Consider the following 24,318-nt stretch of genomic DNA (forward strand, 5'->3'; position numbering starts at 1 on the left):
ACAGAACTGCAAATGCAAGTCAAAAAGGAAGTTAGAAAGGCCAAGAGAGAAATAGAAATGAACATTGCTAAGGGAGCTAAAACCAATTCCAAAATGTTTTTCCAATATTACAACAGCAAGCGAACATTCAAAGAGGAGATTAAATGTTTAAGAGATACAAATGGCAAAATCGTAGATGAAGAAAAAAAAATAGCAAATATATTAAATGATTACTTTTCACAAGTTTTTACAAAGGAAGATACTGACAACATGCCCCACATGTCATCCAGTTCCTATCCAGTTTTAAATAACTTTAGCATAACTGAGGCAGAAGTGTTAAAGGGACTAGGAGCGCTTAAAATAAACAAATCCCCTGGGCCGGATGAGATCCTCCCAGTCGTACTCAAAGAAATGAAAGAAGTAATTTACAAACCGCTAACCAAGATCATGCAGCAGTCTCTTGACACAGGGGTGGTACCGACAGACTGGAAAATTGCAAACGTAATACCGATCCACAAAAAGGGAAACAATACTGAACCAGGTAACTACAGACCAGTAAGCCTGACTTATGTCTAATGTCTTCATCTAGACAATGTGGGGAAGCTATAAAAAAGGCTAACAAGATGCTCGGATACATTGTGAAAAGTGTTGAATTTAAATCAAGGGAAGTAATGTTAAAACTGTACAATGCACTAGTAAGACCTCATCTTGAATATTGTGTGCAGTTCTGGTCACCTCGCTATAAAAAAGATATTGCTGCTCTAGAAAGAGTGCAAAGAAGAGCGACCAGAATTATTCCGGGCTTAAAAGGCATGTCATATGCAGATAGGCTAAAAGAATTGAATCTGTTCAGTCTTGAACAAAGAAGATTACATGGCGACCTAATTCAAGCATTCAAAATTCTAAAAGGTATTGACAGTGTCGACCCAAGGGACTTTTTCAGCCTGAAAAAAGAAACAAGGACCAGGGGTCACAAATGGAGATTAGACAAAGGGGCATTCAGAACAGAAAATAGGAGGCACTTTTTTACACAGAGAATTGTGAGGGTCTGGAATCAACTCCCCAGTAATGTTGTTGAAGCTGACACCCTGGGATCCTTCAAGAAGCTGCTTGATGAGATTTTGGGATCAATAAGCTACTAACAACCAAACGAGCAAGATGGGCCGAATGGCCTCCTCTCGTTTGTAAACTTTCTTATGTTCTTAAATAGCCACATTAAAATACATGGTGCTAACACAACAATTCCAGCAATATACAAGGCCATTGTTTCGTAGGTCTCACATTCATCTATGTGAGAGATGCACACGTTATGGTAAAGGTGAATTAGATTTGTTTATGGCATTTATTTGAAGCTGTTAATGTGGAATATTTATCGAACACTCCTTACACTGCAATACTACACTTCCGTTCATTGTGTGGGTGTTTTAAAAAAAAAGTTTTATAGTAAAATATATATTGTAATGAAATGTGCTCATGAGGAATCATTGTCTTTAAAAAACAAGGACTAAAATTACTCAGAAGCAACTCACTTGCTTTCTTTCAACAGGAAATTTAACATGGAAAAAGAGTACCAGCGATGTTCACAATTTAATTACTTGCAAATGCTATTAGAAAAATACTATTAAATAATGAACTCCTCCCCCTTCCAAAGCAATATCTTTCAAATAAGATGAACTATGAAATGATGTCAACACATACTAGATTTACTGGAATTATTGTGTAATATAAAATCTTCTCAAGGAACAGCACTCAGAACTACTCAGAACAAATATAAAAAGGCAAGGGGAAAAAAACCCTGAAAGCCACTTTCTGTTTAAATTGAGCTGGAAGTACTTGTGTAAAGCATCCTGTTCTTCCCATGCTTGACAGACCCGCTATGTAACTGGTATGGATGGATGTATCCACTTAAGAGCCAATGGGAAAGCCTGTCAAACACAAACCCACACGTTCAAATCCGTGTGTTTTGTTTCCCTTCACAGGAGGCGCTCTGGCCTCCCATACAACCTTGCTAGTTTGACTTATTTTCTTTTGCTTTACATTGGTGTGCTGCTGGGGGTAACACACATTGATTTCAAATTGTTCTTTTACACCGCGCCTCATTACCTTGTCATTGACAAACTGCCTTTACTCTGCTGGTCCACCTACTCATGATAAGAGACCATCTCTATATCTCAAACATAGATTTTCAATGTAAAACATCAGGCACTGCATTAAGTAAAAGTAAGTTGTCAGCTCTTGCTATGTCTTTCAGCTCAGCAGGTCAAATGTCTCTCAGGAAACGGATCAGGTACATTAGTTTACATAGAGCGATTTCATCTGGGCTGTTTTACTATGGGAAATGCATACAGCAATCATTGCAACAAAAGAAAGAAAACACAATAATGATCACTGGTCAACAACTCACAATCTACCTACTAAATATAATGACTCAACAAACTACGATTTGGCTTTCAGAGAGGGATTCCAGACTTGAAATGTGCATGGAATTGGTATCTCAGCCCATTCAATTGAATAGAAAGGCATGATGGGATGTGAACTGCAACCATACAGTTCAAAGACTAAAGAGCAAGGCTACATTATAAAGGAAGATGCAGTACAATGCTGCATTATAAAGGAAGATGCAGTACAATGCTGCATTATAAAGAAAGATGCAGTACAATGCTGCATTATAAAGGAAGATGCAGTACAATGCTGCATTATAAAGGAAGATGCAGTACAATGCTGCATTATAAAGGAAGATGCAGTACAATGCTGCATTATAAAGGAAGATGCAGTACAATGTTACATTATAAAGGAAGATGCAGTACAATGTTACATTATAAAGTGCGCCCAGCCACCTGACATAAAAGGAGGCCTCTGCTTCCCATTAAGAGGAGGGAGCTGAGGAAGCAGGTTGGTGTTTGTTGTGTGGTTTTCTGAATTTTTCTAAATCCAGTGAAGGCATTGCCCAGCCTGGAAACCTTTATTTTTGTGAGTTTTGTTTTTTGCTTTATTTGTGTTTAAATATCTGTTATTTTGCCCTTGTGCCCTTTTATTTTTGTGTTTATTTATAGTAAAAGTGTATATCTTTTTTCAACTGCAGTCTGTCTCCTGGCCTCTATCTACTCGACAGCCTACCACAGTTACCTTTTGGGTTTTTCTTTGACATGGCATTGAATGAAAATTATTCTCAGAGTGAAATGGGATATAATTAGCAGTTTTGAAACTCTTCCATTTTAATTATCCACTTACATTTAACTTTTACTGGCTGTAATTGTGGAAAACTCTTTAACATGTGATAAATAACCATGCAGTCCTAGTAAGTGACTACGGCAGTGCACTGTTACAGCTTCTCAGCTCAAAGGTTGATGGGAGGGAATCATTTTTTTTAAACAATTTTCTACAAAGACTTATGAGCCACTTTTACTACCAGGTGATAATGAGATTTTACTTCTTTAAGCCAAGCTTAGTTGTATTTGAAGTCTGACCTGCCTGTAGATACAGTTCAGGATCAAAAGACCAACAATTGATTTGACTGCATCTAGTTATTGTCAGGTAAAAAATATAGCCAGCTGCGCTTTCTTCATTGATTTTGTTAACCACTGTTTTCTAAAAGAAAACCTGTGATAATAATAATAACTCACTATGGAAGCAACAGAACCACACAGAAGGACTGCCAACACCATGAAGTAGCAAGGGCAATGACTTTCCATTTCAATTTAAACAGCTGAATACAATTCAAATAGTAACATGGATAGTTTGCTACAAGAACAACCTTTAAACACACAAAAACAGAAGTACATAAACTGCTTTTGCATTACACATGAAAAGTGAATTAAATAATGTTACTGTGATTCAATCACAGAACAGGATGAATGCAGCATTGTCAGTACATTTGGAATTACCATCAGCTAAGCGAATAAAGACTGTGATTAGTCGTCTGCTGGCTTCTGAGGTCGACTGGCACACTTGTTTACTATTCTGTGCTTCCCTTATTATGAAGTGTGTCTTTCCAGGTGTTACAGCTTTGGGATTGGACAGAATGCCTGTCGAAGGCTGGTGCTTGGGCTCGCCTCTGTGTCCAAAGGTACTGCTGAATTTCTGGCTGAAGGAGAACGACTTCAACCGAAGGTACAGAAAAGTAATACAGCGCTGGGTTAGCAAGCTTTGTACTTTCTGTGGCAGAGGAAAATAGATTTTTAGATGATTTCTTGTAGATATCATTGGCGACAACCGCATACAAGAAGTGCAACTTCGTTAACTATAGTCAATTATCATTAAAACTATTTAACGGTTAAACTATTAACCCGTGGGAGTGACAGAGTCAATGCTTCCTGAGACAGTCCCTCCCTAACCCGTGGGAGTGACAGAGTCAGTGCTCCCTGAGACAGTCCCTCCCTAACCCAAGGGAGTGACAGAGTCAGTGATTCCTGAGACGGTTCCTCCCTAACCTGTGGGAGTGACAGAGTCAGTGCTCCCTGAGACAGTCCCTCCTAACCCGTGCGAGTGACAGAGTTAGTGCTCCCTGAGACAGTCCCTCTCTAACCTGCGGGAGTGACAGTCAGTGCTCCCTGAGACAGTCCCTCCCTAACCCATGGGAGTTACAGAGTCAGTGCTTCCTGAGACAGTCCCTCCCTAACCCACAGGAGTGACAGTCAGTACTCCCTGAGACAGTCCCTCCCTAACCCACAGGAGTGACAGAGTCAGTGCTACCTGAGACAGTCCCTCCCTAACCCACGGGAGTGACAGTCAGTACTCCCTGAGACAGTCCCTCCCTAACCCACAGGAGTGACAGAGTCAGTGCTCCCTGAGACAGTCCCTCCCTAACCTGTGGGAGTGACAGTCAGTGCTCCCTGAGACAGTCCCTCCCTAACCCATGGGAGTGACAGAGTCAGTGCTACCTGAGACAGTCCCTCCCTAACCCACGGGAGTGACAGTCAGTACTCCCTGAGACAGTCCCTCCCTAACCCACAGGAGTGACAGAGTCAGTGCTCCCTGAGACAGTCTCTCCCTAACCCACGGGAGTGACAGAGTCAGTGCTCCCTGAGACAGTCCCTCTGTAACCTGTGGGAGTTACAGAGCCAGTCACTAGTGAAGTCTGGTGACTTCACACAGCCAGGATGCAGAACTGCACACCACTGACTGTATGACTTGCTCTGCACACCACTGAGACTTACAGTACTCAATGGTATGGCTCTAACCTACCTTTACCATGTTGACAGATGATTAAATCCCTGAAGAAAGCGATGGCCCCTGTTCTAAGCGATGTCACCATTGACTGGTTGTTTCCGGCAACAAAGGAAGTTCTGCTCTCTCCAGTGGGTGCCAGCTATCTGTTTCCAGGGGACCGTCTGATTGGCTACAGTGTTGTGTATGACACGTCACGCTATCATCCCAACCCTAAGTCTGTGAGTAGAAAACTGAAAATCATTCAGGCTTTCATTGAAGATAGAAGATACAATGTAATTATTCTCTCACCCACAAATAATGTATGTTATTTCCAGCTCTTGTATCTTTCCAGTTTTTCATTACATCCTTGAAGCTAATCTTTAAAAAGAGCTCAAAGGTTCCCCTTATAACATTTCCCACAGTAAAAGCTTAGCACTGTGTAGTGAAAGCATGGTAAAGCATAGGTAAGCAAAGCCCAGAGAGGTATGGTCAAGCATAATAAAAACATAGTAAACTATGTTAAATAATATAACCATATGAAAAGTGCTGCACAAATTTACCAGACAATGCCATTTCTGACAATGTGCTCTGATTAAACAGGAAAAAAGAAGGCGTTACAGCATGATGGGCTCCACTGAATCCACTAGTTCAGTTTTCTACCATTCCCAAGAAGAGGAGCCAGCTAAAGCCAATGCGGAGAGCAGGAGACTGTCGAGAGATGTCACTGTGGGCTCCCTGCGCGATAGTTATCAGGAAACAGTATCGGACTGTGTGCCAATCAGTGAAGAACAACATACACAAATAGACTCTGGTAATTTCATTGTGTTAGTTTCTAAGACAGAATATGCTGTGTGTACATTGCCCTCTCAAACTGCCCATAAAACCGTTCCTAATCACAACGATGAATAGTAACGTCCACAAAACATGTTCCTAATGTCAACGATGAATAGCAACGCCCATAAAACACGTTCCTAATCGCAGTGATGAATAACAATGCCCAAAAAACACGTTCCTAATCGCAATGATGAATAGCATCGCCCATAAAACATGTTCCTAATCGCAACGATGAATAGCAACGCCCAGAAAAACACATTCCTAATCACAATGATGAATGGCAACGCTACTAAAAATCATTCCTAATCTCAATGATGAATAACAATGCCACTGAAATCATTCCTAATATCAACAATGAATAGCAATGCCACTGAAAATTGTTCCTAATTTCAACAATGAATAGCAATGCCACTGAAAATCATTCCTAATCTCAATGATGAACAAGAAAAAGCCCTACCTCCCTAGTTGCTTTAGTTGACCCTAGGAATCCTGTGATCTCAGAGTTTGGAAGATACGGGGTCAGTCAATTCCTGCAAATAACTAGGTGTTAATCCATCCAGGGCCTTTTAAGTTAACAGCAAAATCTTAAAATCAATTCTATATTGCACAGACAGCCAATGTATTCTGAACAAGCTGCAAGCGGGATACCACACATTTTGGGACACCAGAAAATAGTGCATTACAATAATCAATTCTAGATGAAACAAAGGCATGCATTAGTCTCACGGCATCAGATACAAAAATAATTGGTCCCAGTTTGGCTATAGTTCTCAAATGGTAAAAAGATACTTTAGTAACTTCCCTAATATGAGTCTCAAAAGATAAGGATCAAAGATGACCCCCAAACTCTTCATTTCTAGTTTTGATGAGAGCTTTGCATTCTACTGAGTTTAGGTATCTGCAGCCGATTTGTATTGCACTGTATTGAGTTTAGGTATCTGCAGCCAATTTGTATTGCACTGTAGAGTTTAGGTATCTGCATCCAATTTGTATTGCACTGTATTGAGTTTAGGTATCTGCAGCTGATTTGTATTGCATTGTATTGTATGTTCATAGGGGCTTTGTGTGTGTTGATGGAACATGTCCATGTGTATTTGCTGCTGTTGTGCTTGGACTCATATAGGCCATACATATCACTCAAGGAATTAAATGGTCATGTTTACATTTTTATTCTGAAAGGAGCGGAGACCAAGACCTCTCCAAGGAGAAGAGCATTCAGCACTAATCAGATTGCAGAGCACTCCCATTTTACGAGAGGATTTACATGTAGTGACCCCAACTCTGCTGCAAGTAAGAACTCCTTGAGAAGGGTGACGGCGCAGGTGCTTGCTGGACAGGTCAGCCCTGATGCTGGGTTTCAGTGGGGAGCTGATATCCAGGTGAGTCTCAAAGCCACGTGGAATGTAAACACAGCTCAGGAAAACGAGCTGCCCGGTCCTGGCTGGAAGAGAAGGAATTCAGAACAACACTTTAACTGCTTTTTCTTTGTAGCACCTAGAATCCCCTAATGTTTCACTTGGCCAGCGGCTTGTTTGTACTTGGCTGGACCGTGTAAAGATTCTCAGTAAGCCTGCTTGTTTTTCTCATGTATTCTAGTTCTGGGACGGACATGGGTTTCATATTTGAATATTCTTTGAAAATGCTGATGAATATTTGAGCGTTACTTCAGTTTAAATCCATAAGTGTCTAGCATGTGATATATCATCTTGTCTAGATCATTGACTTGCAATGATGATACCATTTTCAAACTTTATGATAACTTATTTAGTCCAGTATAAAGCAAACAAACATATAAACAGTTTACAGTAGCTTCAAATGTCCTTTTCATTTCTGTGCTGCATTCCCTTATCTTATCACAGTGTATGCAGCCATTCTGAGTGCTCTGGGTTCTGTTGCTCCTCATCAATAATGAGTTATCATTGTTCTCTAAACCTGCTTTTATTCTGAGCTGCTTTGAGCTTGTGCCAAGTATGTACAGACTTCCTCAATTCCATTCAAGTCATGTGACATTTTGACCTTTCAACTCTGCCAGTATATATAGAGAAAGAGTAAGTGGGGTTGAAAGGTCTTCTGAGCAGTCCAGAGCTTTGCTCATACCAGGTCTTGTTTGATTAAACCTAGGAGTACAATTACTCCTTTAGAACCTGGCTGGAACAAGGTCATATATTAGAATGAACTAATACGTTACATTAGCTAAATAATGCATGATCAGGACACTTTCAAACTACATGATTGCCAATTAAAATCAAAGTGTGATGGTTGCACATTAGAAAGGTTGTTTCAATAGGGTATACAAGAGCCTAATGAGGTGAATTGAGAACTGTAGCAGTGCTCAGCAAGTTGACAGCAAACTAATGCATTACATTGTGCTGGTGCCATTGAGAAATAAAATAAACAAGCTTCTTGATAATTTGTTTAATAATTCTGAGTGTGTGTTTATTAATCCATATTCTGTTTAACTTCATGGATCATAACTGTTTTTAACTATGTTATGCTTTACAGGGTAATTAGAGAAACAACATTACTGCCCTTGGTAACATCATTGGTAAAATGCTGACTTAGTGGTTCCTTGTGGCAAAGTGGCTGGTAAGGGGAACAGGTGTAGCGGTGATGCGGTGCAGGAGTGATGAACAGACAACGGTGATTCAGTGAATAAGTGCTTTATTGCTCTTTTTCCAGGTCTGGCGACCGTCAAATAATAAATCCCCGGCAATACACAACAATGTGTAAAGCACGGGGATAATGAAAACAAGGGCACAGTCCCGAACAAAAACAATGGTACGGTCACCAGTCCTGGGTGATCGAAAACATGCAGGTGCTGAGTGCAGTGGTGCTCCGGATAGTGCTTTCCTTTCGACAGCTCCGGAGATGTGTGTTAACTGTCTATTGGTGCGACAAAGACAGACAATTACAGACAGACAGAAAATAACACACAACACGTACGACACTCTTCACAAATACTCTGAGAGCTCCTCTTTCAGTCCTTCTCTCCTAACGTTAACCCAAACGAAGGAGAAGATCAGTGTTACCCTGGTCCCTATATGTAATCCCGCATGACATCTAGGTAAATGGTTGCAGCTGCCTTATTACTTGCAGCTGCCCCTCGTTTACCTTTCAGGTCAATACGGTCTTACAACAGAGTCTCGCTTCTTTCCAGGCTGACCCACTTCCCGGTCCCGGAAACGAACTGTCAGGCCAGCTCTTCCAGATACTTCTCCTCCCGTTCTTTAGCGCCCTCACAGGTCGGGAGGAAGATTTATCAGCAGAACTCATTGTATTTCTGTCACATTCCTCCACAACAGCAGAATGGTATAAAGCCTGTGGAGATTTTAATAAAGTTAAATAGCACTGGATGAACAAGTCCATGTTAATGTATAAAAATTGCAATTAGTTTAAATGTCAAGAAGGACTCAGGCTCTAATGTGTTTAGGATATCGATTCCAGCTCTTCCTAATTAGGGGAGTGCTACCATTATGTTTTACAAATTCATATTAAAAATGTCAGACAGCATTGATTATTTAGGTCTTTAGGAAGAGTCTGTGAGATCCAATCTAAGTTTAGGTACATAATCTCCTGCCTGACTGCCCATCACATTTAGACATTTTGCAGCAATGGCTTTATTAAAGGTTGATTCAGGAAGTTAATTAAAATCTAATTTCTAAAAAGTTAAATCTAGAAAAACTGTACTATTTCCAAACTTTGCTTAAAGAGCAACTCTGAGAATCCAACATTCTGGAATGAACAGCCTTCCTCATTCCTCTGCAATCGTGTGACAATATGACCCTGCAAGCCACACCTACTCTACATGCATACAGACAATATGACCCTACCAGCCACATCTACTCTACATAAAGGTTACACAGTCTCATGATTTGAATGGAATGAAGAAGGATTCTCCAGACAAACTCTGGGAGAAGCTCAAAGCAACTCAAAGCCTGGCTGATTTAATTCAATTCAATATTGAAGCAACAGAACTCATAACTACTCAGCATGATTTTTACCAAACAATAAAAAATGGAAATTACATTTAAAGCTACTTCCAGTTTAAACAGGGTATTAAATGCTAAGAACCAAATTTATGAATAGGTTCTTGTGATGGGGAACTTCCCGTCTATATGAACATGTTTGGAACTGGCAGGGAGGGGGTTAAATTTCTCCCTGCCAGAAAAACATGTGAGAATGTGGCTGGAGCTCTAATTGAATAATTATTGATTAATTGGGCTCCAGCCACAGGGGATAAAAGCCAGGGGGAGGCCCTGACTGGCAGATTGTGTTTTTCTGTTTGGAGTGTGTTTCTTTCTTTGGGAGTTTGCTTTTATGTTGGAGAGTTTTTTATTTAGAATTAAAGGAAGACCTGGAACCTAACCGTTTACTTTATAAGTTCATTTTTGATTATTTCTGTTTGACCCTCGTTCTGTTGGCCCTTGTGCCTGTTTATTTGATTATTTTTTGTTAAATAAAGAACTTTATTTTGCCTTTACTCTGTCTCTGAGTCTCAATCCACTCGCCAGCCTGTCACACTTGATGTCAAACTGGATAGCGCCACCTAGAGGCTCAGAGCAGTATTTTTTCTTTTTGGAATTTTGGAATTTTTCTTTTTTTTGGGGATTTTGGAGTTGTTTACTTTAACAGAATGGGCAAAAGGCAGAGGCAGCGGCAGCAGCAGCCGCCATCACCAACCCAAACCCTGTGGGAGGACCCAGCGAGCTTGTTCCCGTGGTGCACCTGGTGCGGGAAGGATGACCACTGGTGGAGGTCCAGATGGGCCAATTGCTTACTGGTGTGGACGTTGTGAGGAGGATGGCCACAACTGGGCAGGATGCCCCCACAACCCAGACCAGGAGCAACCACCAACCCCGTCCTCGGCAGCCACCCCACCAGCACTGCCTTCACCACCATCACGGGAGATCTGGGAGTGGTTGGTGCACCCCGAAGCGGACCTCTTCCACTACGTTCCCGTCACCATCAACGTGCTGTGACATTGAGATGGGGAGAGATGGGAGGAGTGGGAGGGAGAGCATCACCCGGGGTCCCTCCAGGAAATATTCATCATGGTCCTGGCATACCTGGCGATAGACATGGGGGAGATCCCACACCTTGAAGAAATGGGGATGGGGCCGCTGCCGTCGCCCAGAGCCCATAGAGGGGGAGCTGCCGCTCCCAGAGCCTGGAGAGGGAGGAGCCCGAACGTCCACGGCCCGAGCGGGAGGAGTCGGTGCGTCCACAGCTCAAGAAGGGGAAGTCCACCGGCCCAGGGCTGAAGGGACCAGCAGGGAAAGAACAGCTGGAGCTGTCTCTCCCTCCACCGCCAGCAGAGGAGGGAGAACAGCCGGAGCTGTCTCTCCCTCCACCGCCAGCAGAGGACGGAGAACAGCCGGAGCTGTCTCTCCCTTCACAGCCAGTAAAAGATGCTGGAGGACCCACCCAGCCTCTGTGCCAGCTGCTGAGGGGAGCGCGGGGGGGAGGAATATGTGACGGGGAACTCCCTGTCTATATGAACATGTTTGGAACTGGCAGGGAGGGGGTTAAATTTCTCCCTGCCAGAAAAACATGTGAGAATGTGGCTGGAGCTCTAATTGAATAATTATTGATTAATTGGGCTCCAGCCACAGGGGATAAAAGCCAGGGGAGAGGCCCTGGCTAGCAGAGTGTGTGTTTCTGTTTGGAGTGTGTTTCTTTCTTTGGGAGTTTGCTTTTATGTTGGAGAGTTTTTTGTTTAGAATTAAGGAGGACCTGGAAACTAACTGTTTACTTTGTAAGTTCATTTTTGATTATTTCTGTTTGAACATCGTTCTGTTGGCCCTGTTTATTTGATTTTTTTGTTTAATAAAGAACTTTATTTTGCCTTTACTCTGTCTCTGAGCCTCAATCCACTCACCAGCCTGTCACAGTTCTCTACCAAATCAGTTACTTCTGGACCAAAAAACAAAATCCATATCCCAAAGTAGTGAGGATACACATAATTTAGTGCTGTATTCATAGAGTTGAAACAGACATGCATTATACTACAAGCACTACTAATTTTGGCTTTGAAAAAAAACTTCTATTTTACAGTGTTGAGAGTTGTAGAGTTTGATAACCTTTTTACACACTGCAGTAATTCATGAACTGGAGATACTTCTGAATGAGGACGCCTTATATCCAGCTGTCAGGATGGGAGTGGTGGTGCAGGAGAAAGTCAATGTCCACACACTGATATAGTTACAAGAAGGACTGTGTCCCATTTATTTTCTATTTACAAGAATGACTTATCTCCTCTACCAGCAAGGGCATTGGGAATGCAGGAATTGCAGTTCCAAAAGGTTTAAATAAACAATAATCCACACTTATCACAGGCATGGGTTAAGGTGATGAGGCAGTACAGGTGCTGCAGTGCAGGGACGGGTTGTGGTTGTGTGCAGGGGTAGATGCTCCAGTGCAGGGACGGGTTGTGGTCGTGTGCAGGGGTAGGTGCTCCAGTGCAGGGACGGGTTGTGGTCGTGTGCAGGGGTAGGTGCTCCAGTGCATGGACGAGTTGTGGTCGTGTGCAGGGGTAGGTGCTCCAGTGCATGGACGAGTTGTGGTCGTGTGAAGGGTAGATGCACCAGTGCAGGGACGGGTTCTGGTCATGTGCAGGGGTAGGTGCTCCAGTGCAGGGACGGGTTGTGGTCGTGTGAAGGGGTAGATGCTCCTGGGGTTAGTGCTGGCTCTGTAGCTTCAGTTCCTGGGTTGATACGAGTCTGCAACACAAAACAAAATAAAAACACAGCAGCACTTCGGCTGCATTAACGTTTCAGTGTAATGAGGCCGTTCTCACACAGCTGCGTCCCCATTGTACTGCTAAACTCCTCCCTGTGATCAGTACAGCATCCAGCTCTATCCAGTCACCACACACAACACAGCTAATCACAATAGAGCTGTCATGCTCTATCCAATCACTGCACGCAACACAGCTAATCACAACAGAGCCGTCATGCTCTATCCAATCACCACATGCAACACAGCTGATCACAATAGAGCCGTCATGCTCTATCCAATCACTGCACGCAACACAGCTGATCACAATAGAGCAGGCCAGCAGTCCCGCAGCTATGCCCTTTTCCCAAGACGGCTGATTTCCGGTTCTGTCCTACCACAGAGTCGGCCCATCCCTGTGACGGCATACCACCAACCTTACTTGGCGCCATTCCAGGTTGGGAGGTAGATTTACAGCTCAGATTCCTTCTCTCCCATTCATAGCAGGGCAACTCCAGTCCCAGAGGGCCATTCTAGTTTAGGTTTAACATGCATGTGAATTAAATTGCTGTTTTTTGTTAATTTTGTAACAGCTAAATCAATACGCATCTTCTGCAAAAGTCCGAGCCCCTAGTGGACGGAGGCCATCGTTACTTCATCAGAACTGTGTCTCTCTGAGCCAGGAGCTGGACGTGCCCCAGCTACAAGCCAGCTTGCAAGCTGTGGCCAAGAGCGTGAGGCAGGAGGAGCGAGCTTCTGGGTCCAGGTCTTCAACAGACAGCCCATCAGTGAGCAGCTGTGGAGACCAGGGTGAGGACAGTCACAAAGTGACTAGGATTACTCTTGCTGAAAACATATATTAACAAAGACAAAGTATTTCCCTAAATCGAAGTAGAATGGCAATATTATCACAAATCTTGCTGTTTTACTCTTCATGTTGTTTTCACTTTGACTCAAGTGATGCTAATTTTGCCACAATAGACTATTCTTAAAGCTCTTTAATTGACAAAATTGCAATTGTGTTCTGAATGGAGAAAAACTTGTTGCAAAAAAGACTAAAGACTATTTTTCCCTAAATGAGTTGCCAACTTCTTAGGGTTTGTTTTTCCATTTGCAAAGAATTGCACCAATGACACTTCTGAGTAAATAGCTTTGAGAATCAAGCCCAATGTTAAATGTTACATGAAAGCACTGAGTCTCATCTCCTTCCTGTGTCACATTGTCTTATGTTCTAATAGACTTGTGAGAATGCTTTTATGTTAAGGAAAACATCTAATTTGTTTTTCAAATAGTCCAATTGAGTTTCTACATCCCCAAACACTTTGAAACCAGATTCACGAAAGTGAATATCAAACTTAATTCAATCCAGCAAAACAGCCTTTAAATGAAAATATATTTTGCGTGTAAATAAGTGTTTGTTATATGATGAGATTCAAAACAATTGCAAAGAAATGTTACACAAAGGTTTACTACAATGGTGTCTCAACTAGCAATACTTATGCAGTTAATATAGCAAAACTGAACAAAATCATAGCATATTATGATGCACCATAATATGCCATACCATTTTCAGGATCCAAATTCCCTGTGTATACATTTCATTGCGTCATTCCCTTTATTCATTGGACAAAAGTGATGTACGTTTTATTATCTGCTATTTCCTTGATGAATGCCTTTATTATTCCAGAGAGTTTACACCATCAGATGTATGAGATGGAGCGGTCTCTGGAAGCATTCACCCCAGATATGGAGAGCTCCACCCAGGACTGCAAGGCTGTGATCTCAGGGCTGCTATGTGGGAAGCCTGTCCAGTGGGAGGTAACGTTCGATGTGTCTCTGGTTTTAAAGGCGAGACTGCGTGAGGAGACCCTGCAGGAAGACTTGTGGAGTGAAACATTCCATCACTTGGCAGCGAGGTCCGTCATACGAGACTTTGAGCAGATGGCAGATAAAGAAAATGAAACAGAACACGGTGAGGACCCAAATCTACTATCTTAGTCTGGTACAAGAGAGCTACTTGGAATAGGAAGCACATAAGAACATTTATGAGCGAGTTGAGGCCATTTGGCTCATCAAGGCTCATCCAGTGTCTAGTAGCTGATTGATCCCAAAATTCAAGTCGAGTCTTAAAGGGTCCCAATGGTTCTGCATCCCATACTCGCCACTTCATTTCAAACTGTGTCCTCTGGTTCTAGTCTTTTGGCAGGGTTTACTTTGAATCATGCATCCTCATATCCTACTTATTCTAAAACACTGTATTCTTATTGTTGTTATGATTTCACTTTCTATGTCCCGTTCTCATAAGTTTAAAGCCTTATTGTGACCTGAATAGAGCTCTCATGAATGTCTTCAATGATCAGGAACTGGATGAACATTTATGGGCCGAATGGCATCTCGTTTTCAACTAATACAAAATCTATAACTAATACTGTTTCTTCAGGTTCTGGAAGGAGATACCAGCTCAATGCCATTCACACCAGCAAAGCATGTAACATCATCAGCAAACACACAGCATTTCTACCGATAGATCTGGACAGCAATGAATACCTGCCAACATGTATTGAGTACTCCAACACAGGAGGTGAGGCTGTTGTGGCTAAAAACCCTGCTCACAAAATGACATGCATTGAATTGTTAAAGCCTTCCATCATTTCAAAACGCTCAATCAGAACTGTGATGTATAACGGTAAGAAACTAAGTGAAGTAAGCAAATGCTGTGGCTTGAGCCTTCTTCAGCACCACACGTTTGTCTACTTGTAGCATTACCTTATTGTTAAAAGTCTATTTTGTATAGTTCAGTAGAGTTGATTAGTTATTAAAGTCAAGCATGTGTTACATAAATATCACTCTTACATAGTTGTGTGAATAATACATGCTAAAGAAACTGAACACATTGGCAGTGCAAGTTTTACCCCAGGGAGTGAACCATTCTGAGACATTTACTGTACAAAAGAACTGCTTAGCCAGCCAGCAGTGAGTATGAAGTGCTTACAGTCTAGACTGGTCTAGTTGAAATGGCAAGTTGAAATAACTTCTCTTCAATCACCCATCTTTAACTCTTAAAGATTTTTTGGGAAAACACTTTTTAAACTGACCATCTCCGCTTTGTAGATGATGATTAAGGCTGGCATTTTGTCACGGAAATTTGTACAAAAAATCATGGCACAGTCATGGTAAATTTGTTCAAAATCACGCAGGCAAGGAGAAATGGTGTGTGAAGTCACAGGGAAGATATCTTAATCTAAATATTTATGTTTTTCACAACATCAGGTTCAAGTTTTTTCATTTCATTTCACTGACAATTTCAGGATTAAATGCTTAATTGAACTGATAATTTGCTTAATTAGACCTTTTTACTTGTTTTCAGCTAGCTATAACATTTTATGTTTATTAATTTATAACATTAACTCTGCAACTGTTTAAGTGCTGAAAACAATTAAAACAGTCTAATTAATCAAACTATCAGTTCAATTAAGGGTCTACTTAAGTAATTGAGAGCTCATTTGTAATGTAAACCAACACTATTTTCAAAATGCGTGTTCTTGTATATCTATATTTACAGTTGAGTTCCATATCTAACAAAGTAAGTCCATAAGTCTTAACTATGTTGCACTTCTGTTTGCTACACAGGTCTGAAATGTGAGCTTTTTAAAGGCTGGTCACATGGGTGACTTTGTCAAGAGGAACACATTTGTTGCCTGCGTGTTGCCTTGCAGTTGGTGATGGTCACATGAGAGACAAGCCTGCAGCCGTCAAGCTGGCAACACACAGGCAACACAATGCAACCCAGTCATAATGCAATACTGTACTTTTAATTCTAGGCTTTCAAGAGCAATGCAGACCTGAGATAAAACAAACAAACAAAAAAAAAGATTCACTTTGTTTATTGTTGAAACGAAAGATGTGATTGGGGGTTAATATAGGAATGCCAGACATACTGCATACATGGCAAATTAATTTAAAATGAAATATATTTTAAAAATATATATAAGATACATTTATTCATAGCTTAAATATGTTAATATGTTATTGTAATCGTGGACATTTGCTTATCCACATACACACTGCATTGCATATCTATACACTACATCTAATTAATTGGATGAAATGCAGGAATCAGAATGTATCATATATGCTGACTGTCTGATGTTATGGTCAATCCTTATTATCATGTGACACTACTATCAAATATGATTGGCTGGTTTTGAAAGTGTTGCCTGAAAAATAGAACATCATCCTGGTTGCCGTTGACAAAAATCGCCCGTGTGACCAGGCCATTAAGAAACATGCTATAAGAGACATCTGGTACTGCACTACATTCTCAGTTTGCTGGCCTTGCCTTCCAGGAAGTCTGTTACTTCCACCTTGATCATTTCACCCCACAGTGTCTTCTGGGTCAAAGCATGTGACTGGCTGAAAGCATGTCAGTCAATAGGAGAAGCAGATTATTAGTTATGGGCAGGAAAGAAGCCAGTGAAGGGGTGGAGGCAGTTTCACCCTCCAGGTGCACTGACCCAGGAAGTGCAAGACAATCCAAAAGCAAAGCTTTTAACTCTCAATCAGAATTTGAATGTAAAACTGGAAAAAATATGCCTTAGGCTAGAGCTTTCTTCATCTGCACTACACTGAAGAAGGCACAGGCCGAAGCGTTTGTCTACTTGACTTGGTATTACCTTATTGTTGAATTACATTAAACAAACCCAAGAATGTGTTAAATAAACATGAGCAGAAAAGTTTCCTGAATAATACATGCTGAAGAAGCTGAACCCATTGGCAGTGCAGACTGCAGAAGGGAGCTCATGTTTAACATTGGTTTCCGGTTCTCCCCTCTGCCCTTGTTTTCCAGCTGAGGGTTTAAAGCAGGGCAGCAGCAGAGGCTCACGTTCAGGAAGTCGAAAGTACAGAGGCTACTCCATAGGGCTGGGTCGCTCCCAATCTGGCTGTGGATCCGATGGGCCTGATGATGGATTCTCTACACTGAGTAAGACATGATGCAATCTTTAACATTTACTACAACCTGCCGCAGGTCAATGTCAGTAGTGAACTATTTCTTGAAGAAATAAGAATACATTGTAGAACTATTCCAACAGTTTGGGAAGCAAATGGAGTTTAATGGGCCTGTAGGGTTTTGCTCCATGTCCACCAGGGGATTAGATATGCTGTTTAAATTTACTGCAGTGTCACAAGAAATGCATGACTTTACCTTTGCTGTGTCCTTTGTTGTCCTTATTGCCAAATTTCTTAAATAAATCTACTGGGGAATACATTTCTCAACATTTACTTGGAAGCATTCAGCAGGAGAAAAATAATTCCTCTTCTAAACATTGCAGTGTATCCAGATCACGCTCCCTCCTGCAGTGTATCTAGATCACACTCCCTCCTTCAGCAATACTGCTTTTCTGTTCCCATCAGAGGATATTTTCTCCTGCCTAAAATTCCTGAGTACATAATAAAGCACTAGTACATGATAAAAAGTTATTTTTAGTTGAATTACTTGTGATGCGTGAATAATAATATCAAACAGTCAGGATTGTGTTGCTTACTGTGTTGCTGCGATAAGGACAATATGTGATAAAGTAAAGGTAAAGTAAAGTGATACTTCTTGTAAACACTGCAGGGGGGTCTGTAACACTTGCATTTATCAGAGGTGTGTAACAGGCTGTTCTGTGATGCACTGCATTTGCAGTAAGCGCCAGTGTTCCTAACACAGACTTCATCAACTGGACGAGGAAACCAAATGTATAATTAGAAACTGGAATGGAAACTGTGGTTGTTATGATGTATTTCTTGTTAGCTGTAAAATGTATTTAAAACTGCATCTGAGACTAATGTAGCTAAATGTAGATGTATGTTTGTTACAGTTTCTTGAATAGCTCTTCCCCATAAAACACAAACCTTGTCTTTTTATGATACTGCCAAATGCAAACTGAAAATCCCACAAAGAATTTGAAAGAAAAGGCTAGCTAACTTCTACAGTAGTGGTACCAGGATGAAGAAGCCTACACATTTACATTTGTCAGCTTTAGTACGCACCTGATCAATGAATCCGTTTGATATAAATGTAACTTCCTTTTACTAAGATGAGGTACTCCAGAACCGCATGTTCTCCCTGTATATGATGATCGTTTTAATAAAGTAAAAGATAAATGACTTCAGTCTGGTAACAGCTGTGGTAAATGCCCCCTGAATTCACCTGGGCTTGATTGCATTTTACAGCCTGAAACACTTCAGCAGCGCCTGCTGTGCCAAGAGCTAACAATAATACACAATAAACACAGATCAATAACAGGGTTAAGAACCGCTACATTGCTACACAAATTGTGATTTCAGCATATTGTGCTTTATGAGGTTGCTTTACATGTTTCCAGGCTGCTGACGTGCACGGGACCAGGCCCTGATGTTGTTGTAACTTCCACTTATACACTTTCAAGAACAGCAGCTTCTTTTGTTTGGCACTGAAGGGTAAGGATAGAGCAGCACCTCCACACAGAGGCAATGCTAAAGGGTAAGGATAGAGCAGCACCTCCACACAGAGGCAATGCTGAAGGGAAAGGATAGAGCAGCACCTCCACACAGAGGCAATGCTGAAGGGTAAGGATAGAGCAGCACCTCCACGCAGAGGCAATGCTAAAGGGTAAGGATAGAGCAGCACCTCCACACAGAGGCAATGCTGAAGGGTAAGGATAGAGCAGCACCTCCATGCAGAGGCAATGCTGAAGGGTAAGGATAGAGCAGCACCTCCACACAGAGGCAATGCATTCTGTTTTAAACCGTACAGTCTGTTCAGTAACACTTTAAGTTCAAATTTGAATCTATAATTGTACTTAATATTCCTAATATAACTATCCATTCTCTAAACTTGAGGCCAATACAATATAAACATTTCTCTTTATTTAGCCCTAGTTTTAAACTACTGGCTTCTGGTTGTTTCTTGGAGCCAGTAAGAATTGTCCTGGTAATAAGAAACAGGCTGATACATTTCTGTCAAGAAATATTCAAAATATATGTTCTAGCACTGTTATATGACATACTATTTAAAACCCTATTGGCATTGAAATATTGTAACTGTAATCTCAGAATGCTAGAAAATAGTATTAATCCAAATATATAAGTAATCATTTCTTACAGTTAGATTTTCCTGCTTTGGACTAGAGTTTAGTTAGTGATTGTAGTAAGCGAATAATTACACCAACCTTGTGTATACTTCTGTTTCTTATATATGTCTTAAAAGTGCAGTTCTGAAAAAAATGCATATTATAATAAACATATGTGTTCTTTAAACATGATTTCTGGTACTACACTTGCTTAAAAAAGTATCAGTTTGCATCCCATGTTTTTAGACTGTCTTGGACTTCCTAGGTGACATTGTCCCCACCCCTTTAATGGCACCTGTGCTTTTATTAACCAACCAGCTGCTTGCATGCATTCAGCCTATCACATGACGCTGCAGAGGTGACCCCCGGAAGTTCAGATATCCTGCAAATAAGATAAAGAAAAACTTTCTTCAACCTAGTTTAGCACCAGAAATCATGTTTTAAAATTCAAATCCATGCTTGCTGTAACACATGCTTCTTTCAATTGAGACCATGGTAGAAGTTCAAAACAGGTAAGATCTAAGGAATTATTTTGTGAGCTGCAATTACTCTAATATAATGTAAATTATTACATCAGAACTCGGTGCCTTCCATTCATTCTACTTGTCAGGTGCTTATCAGATCTAACACAGGCAAAAAAATCAAAGCAATGGATTTGAAGCACGTTTGTTTTGATACTTAGAAAACACTTCATTGATGTCCTGAGTGTTGTAAGCGGTGAATTGTCACAGGTAGGCTGAATAATTAAGAAGCTATTAGAACTGCCAATTCCAATGAATAATGCAGCCACCTGTTCCAAGAAAGTGGCAATAATATAGGGAGGATGACGCATGTCACAATGTATTGGCAAAGTACCCTCACCAGATCTAGGGAACAGGAGCTTGATCAGTATTCTATGGATTAAAGAATACATAGCTTCACGATTCATGTTTTTATGTTTCACTGTCTGCTTACCTTTGTATGCAGTTTGCAATCATTCTGAGTGGTTTATATGGTAATTACTCAAATGTTGTGCTTTTCATTATTCTTATTAATGTGTGTCTGTGTTCGGATGCTTCCACATGAATTCCGGAGCTGCTCTTCAGTTCTGGTATAGATATAAGTAACACAGGCTAGATCAACGTGTCTTTGTAGAAGTAAGAGACAGCGCCATCCAGTTTTCTACCACTTTGGATCGAGTTTGTTTTGTTGTCAACACACTGCACTAGATGGTGCTAGTGCTTAGCAGCCTGCAGAGCAGCCCCTGTCTGATTATAACAATCTGTTTTTTAGGCAGAGCAGCCCCTGTCTGATTATAACAATCTGTTTTTTAGGCTTCTGTGCTACACATTAGCTCCGAAAAAAGTTAGAAATTAGAAATACAGGAAAATGAGCCATTAATTTACTTTATATGCCATCTCTGTATCTTAGACTAACCCCACCTCCTAGTTTAGTAAATGCAGTGTGGATGCAGTGTTACAGGAAATGCACTGTGGGTGCAGTGCGGGTGCAGTGTTACAGTAAATGCACTGTGGGTGCAGTGTTACAGTAAATGCACCGCGGGTGCAGTGTTACAGTAAATGAACCATGGGTGCAGTGTTACAGTAAATGCACCGTGGGTGCAGTGTTACAGTAAGTGCACCGTGGGTGCAGTGTGGGTACAGTGTTACAGTAAATGCAGTGTGGGTAGTGTTACACTAAATGCACTGTGGTTGCAGTGTTACAGTAAGTGCACGGCGGGTGCAGTGCTACAGTAAATGCAGTGTGGGTAGTGTTACAGTAAATGCATGTTGGGTGCAGTGTTACAGTAAATGCAGTGTGGGTGCACTGTGGGTGCAGTGTTACAGTAAATGCACTGTGGGTGCAGTGTTACAGTAAATGCACCGTAGGTGCAGTGTTACAGTAAGTGCACCGTGGGTGCACTGTGGGTGCAGTGTTACAGTAAATGCACTGTGGGTGCAGTGTTACAGTAAATGCACCGTGGGTGCAGTGTTACAGTAAGTGCACCATGGGTGCAGTGTGGGTACAGTGTTACAGAAAATGCAGTGTGGGTAGTGTTACACTAAATGCACTGTGGTTGCAGTGTTACAGTAAGTGCACGGTGGGTCCAGTGCTACAGCAAATGCAGTGTGGGTAGTGTTACACTAAATGCATGGTGGGTGCAGTGTTACAGTAAATGCAGTGTGGGTGCAGTGTTACAGTAAATGCACCGTGGGTGCAGTGTTACAGTAAGTGCACTGTGGGTGCAGTGTGGGTACAGTGTTACAGTAAATGCAGTGTGGGTAGTGTTACACTAAATGCACTGTGGTTGCAGTGTTACAGTAAGTGCACGGTGGGTCCAGTGCTACAGCAAATTTAGTGTGGGTAGTGTTACACTAAATGCATGGTGGGTGCAGTGTTACAGTAAATGCAGTATGGGTGCAGTGTTACAGTAAATGCACCGTGGGTGCAGTGTTACAGTAAGTGCACCGTGGGTGCAGTGTGGGTACAGTGTTACAGTAAATGCAGTGTGGGTAGTGTTACACTAAATGCACTGTGGTTGCAGTGTTACCATAAGTGCACAGTGGGTGCAGTGCTACAGTAAATGCAGTGTGGGTGCATTGTGGGTGCAGTGTTACAGTAAATGCACTGTGGGTGCAGTGTTACAGTAAATGCAGTGTGGGTGCACTGTGGGTACAGTGTTACACTAAATGCATGGTGGGTGCAGTGTTACAGTAAATGCAGTGTGGGTGCACTGTGGGTGCACTGTGGGTGCAGTGTTACAGTACGTGCACAGTGGGTGCAGTGCTACAGTAAATGCAGTGTGGGTAGTGTTACACTAAATGCATGGTGGGTGCAGTGTTACAGTAAATGCAGTGTGGGTGCAGTGTTACAGTAAGTGCACCGTGGGTGCACTGTGGGTGCAGTGTTACAGTAAGTGCACTGTGGGTGCAGTGTTACAGTAAGTGCACCGTGGGTGCAGTGTGGGTACAGTGTTACAATAAATGCAGTGTGGGTAGTGTTACACTAAATGCAGTGTTACAGTAAGTGCACGGTGGGTCCAGTGCTACAGCAAATTTAGTGTGGGTAGTGTTACACTAAATGCATGGTGGGTGCAGTGTTACAGTAAATGCAGTGTGGGTGCAGTGTTACAGTAAATGCAGTGTGGGTGCAGTGTTACAGTAAATGCACCGTGGGTGCAGTGTGGGTACAGTGTTACAGTAAATGCAGTGTGGGTAGTGTTACACTAAATGCACTGTGGTTGCAGTGTTACAGTAAGTGCACAGTGAGTGCAGTGCTACAGTAAATGCAGTGTGGGTGGTGTTACACTAAATGCATGGTGGGTGCAGTGTTACAGTAAATGCAGTGTGGGTGCAGTGTTACAGTAAATGCACTATGGGTGCAGTGTTACAGTAAATGCACCGTGGGTGCAGTGTTACACTAAATGAATGGTGGGTGCAGTGTTACAGCAATTGCAGTGTGGGTGCAGTGTTGCAGTATATGCACTGTGGATGCAGTGCGGGTGCAGTGTTACAGGAAATGTACTGTGGGAACAGTGTTACAGTCAGTGGCGGCTGGTGACTTTTTTCATTGGTAAGGTACTTGGAACGGAGTGAGCACGCGCACAAAAACGTGCGTGCATGAGTGTGCATTTTTGTGCATTTGTTATGCCAGCAAATATGTTTAGATGGAGAGAGCATTTTTCATTCAAAATTCACACTCATATTTCATTCAAAATATGAGGATGGGAAACACATCTGTATCAGAATTTATCCTTACAAATGACTGCGCACAACAATATTTCTTGACAGATTTTGTCACAAACAGGCTTTAGTGTAGACATAGCCTAAGGCTATAACAGCTCAAACAAATTGAAGAAATAACCGTCCACGGGTGATCGTCAGCACTATAACTCCTCTGCTGCTCATTTCCAGAAATGTAACAGTATCATGAATCACGATTATGTAGCTAGCTAGCTACTAGCTAGCTGTCAGCAGCCCTGATTAACTCTGTTTAACTAGCTAAGCCAGCCAGTCACCTAACAAAATGAACTGAAGACTCCACACATATTAGTGAATTAGTTAAAATTTATTAGCTACTCAATGAACAAAATACAAACAACAAAACACATGCACAAAACAGAACACTTACAACCTCTGCTCTGCTCGTTCCCGAGCTAGCCAGCTTCCTCGTAAGGCACCTCTCCATCAGTGCCTTACCAAGCCAAGAGTTGTCATGGAAACCGTTCCATTATAGCCCGTTATAGTTGCTTGCGTGTGTAAGGCCGACCCCTCCCGGTGCCTTACTAGATACACTGCGCTTGCAACACTCTCAGCCTAGCCACTGATAGCCCCCAGTCCAGGGCAGTGAATAGCGCTAGCGGAGCTGCGGAGGTCGTACATTTTGAAAGATGATATTAGTTCAGAGAAGTTTCATTGTATTCGTTTAGGAAAAAAAATAACTGGACAAATTAATGGCAAGGCTGTGCTTAACCTGCCTATAGTGACGAGCCACCATTGCTTACAGTAAATGCACTGTGGGTGCACGGTGGGTGGAGTGTTACAGTACATGTGTTACAGTACATGTACCC

The 24,318-nt window shown here is 41.8% G+C and overlaps 1 protein-coding gene and 1 long non-coding RNA gene across 2 annotated transcripts in view; both read left to right on the forward strand.

The window, feature by feature from the left end:
• Positions 1–3,982: 3,982 nt before the first annotated feature.
• LOC121328493 lies at positions 3,983–5,367 on the forward strand. The gene is made up of 2 exons (XR_005951693.1): positions 3,983–4,089; positions 5,181–5,367. It is a non-coding gene; the product is annotated as an uncharacterized LOC121328493 (long non-coding RNA).
• Positions 5,368–10,700: 5,333 nt separating this feature from the next.
• The window catches only part of LOC121328960 (von Willebrand factor A domain-containing protein 5B1-like), a 78,394-nt gene continuing 64,776 nt past the window's right edge, over positions 10,701–24,318 (forward strand). The window contains exons 1-5 of the mRNA XM_041274116.1: positions 10,701–10,931; positions 13,269–13,485; positions 14,363–14,647; positions 15,116–15,256; positions 17,522–17,656. Of these exons, the coding sequence (XP_041130050.1) occupies positions 10,701–10,931; positions 13,269–13,485; positions 14,363–14,647; positions 15,116–15,256; positions 17,522–17,656 (1,009 nt within the window). The remainder of the gene's footprint in view (positions 10,932–13,268; positions 13,486–14,362; positions 14,648–15,115; positions 15,257–17,521; positions 17,657–24,318) is intronic.

Source organism: Polyodon spathula, chromosome 16 (assembly GCF_017654505.1).
Source record: "Polyodon spathula isolate WHYD16114869_AA chromosome 16, ASM1765450v1, whole genome shotgun sequence".
Classification (NCBI taxonomy): Eukaryota; Metazoa; Chordata; class Actinopteri; order Acipenseriformes; family Polyodontidae; genus Polyodon; species Polyodon spathula.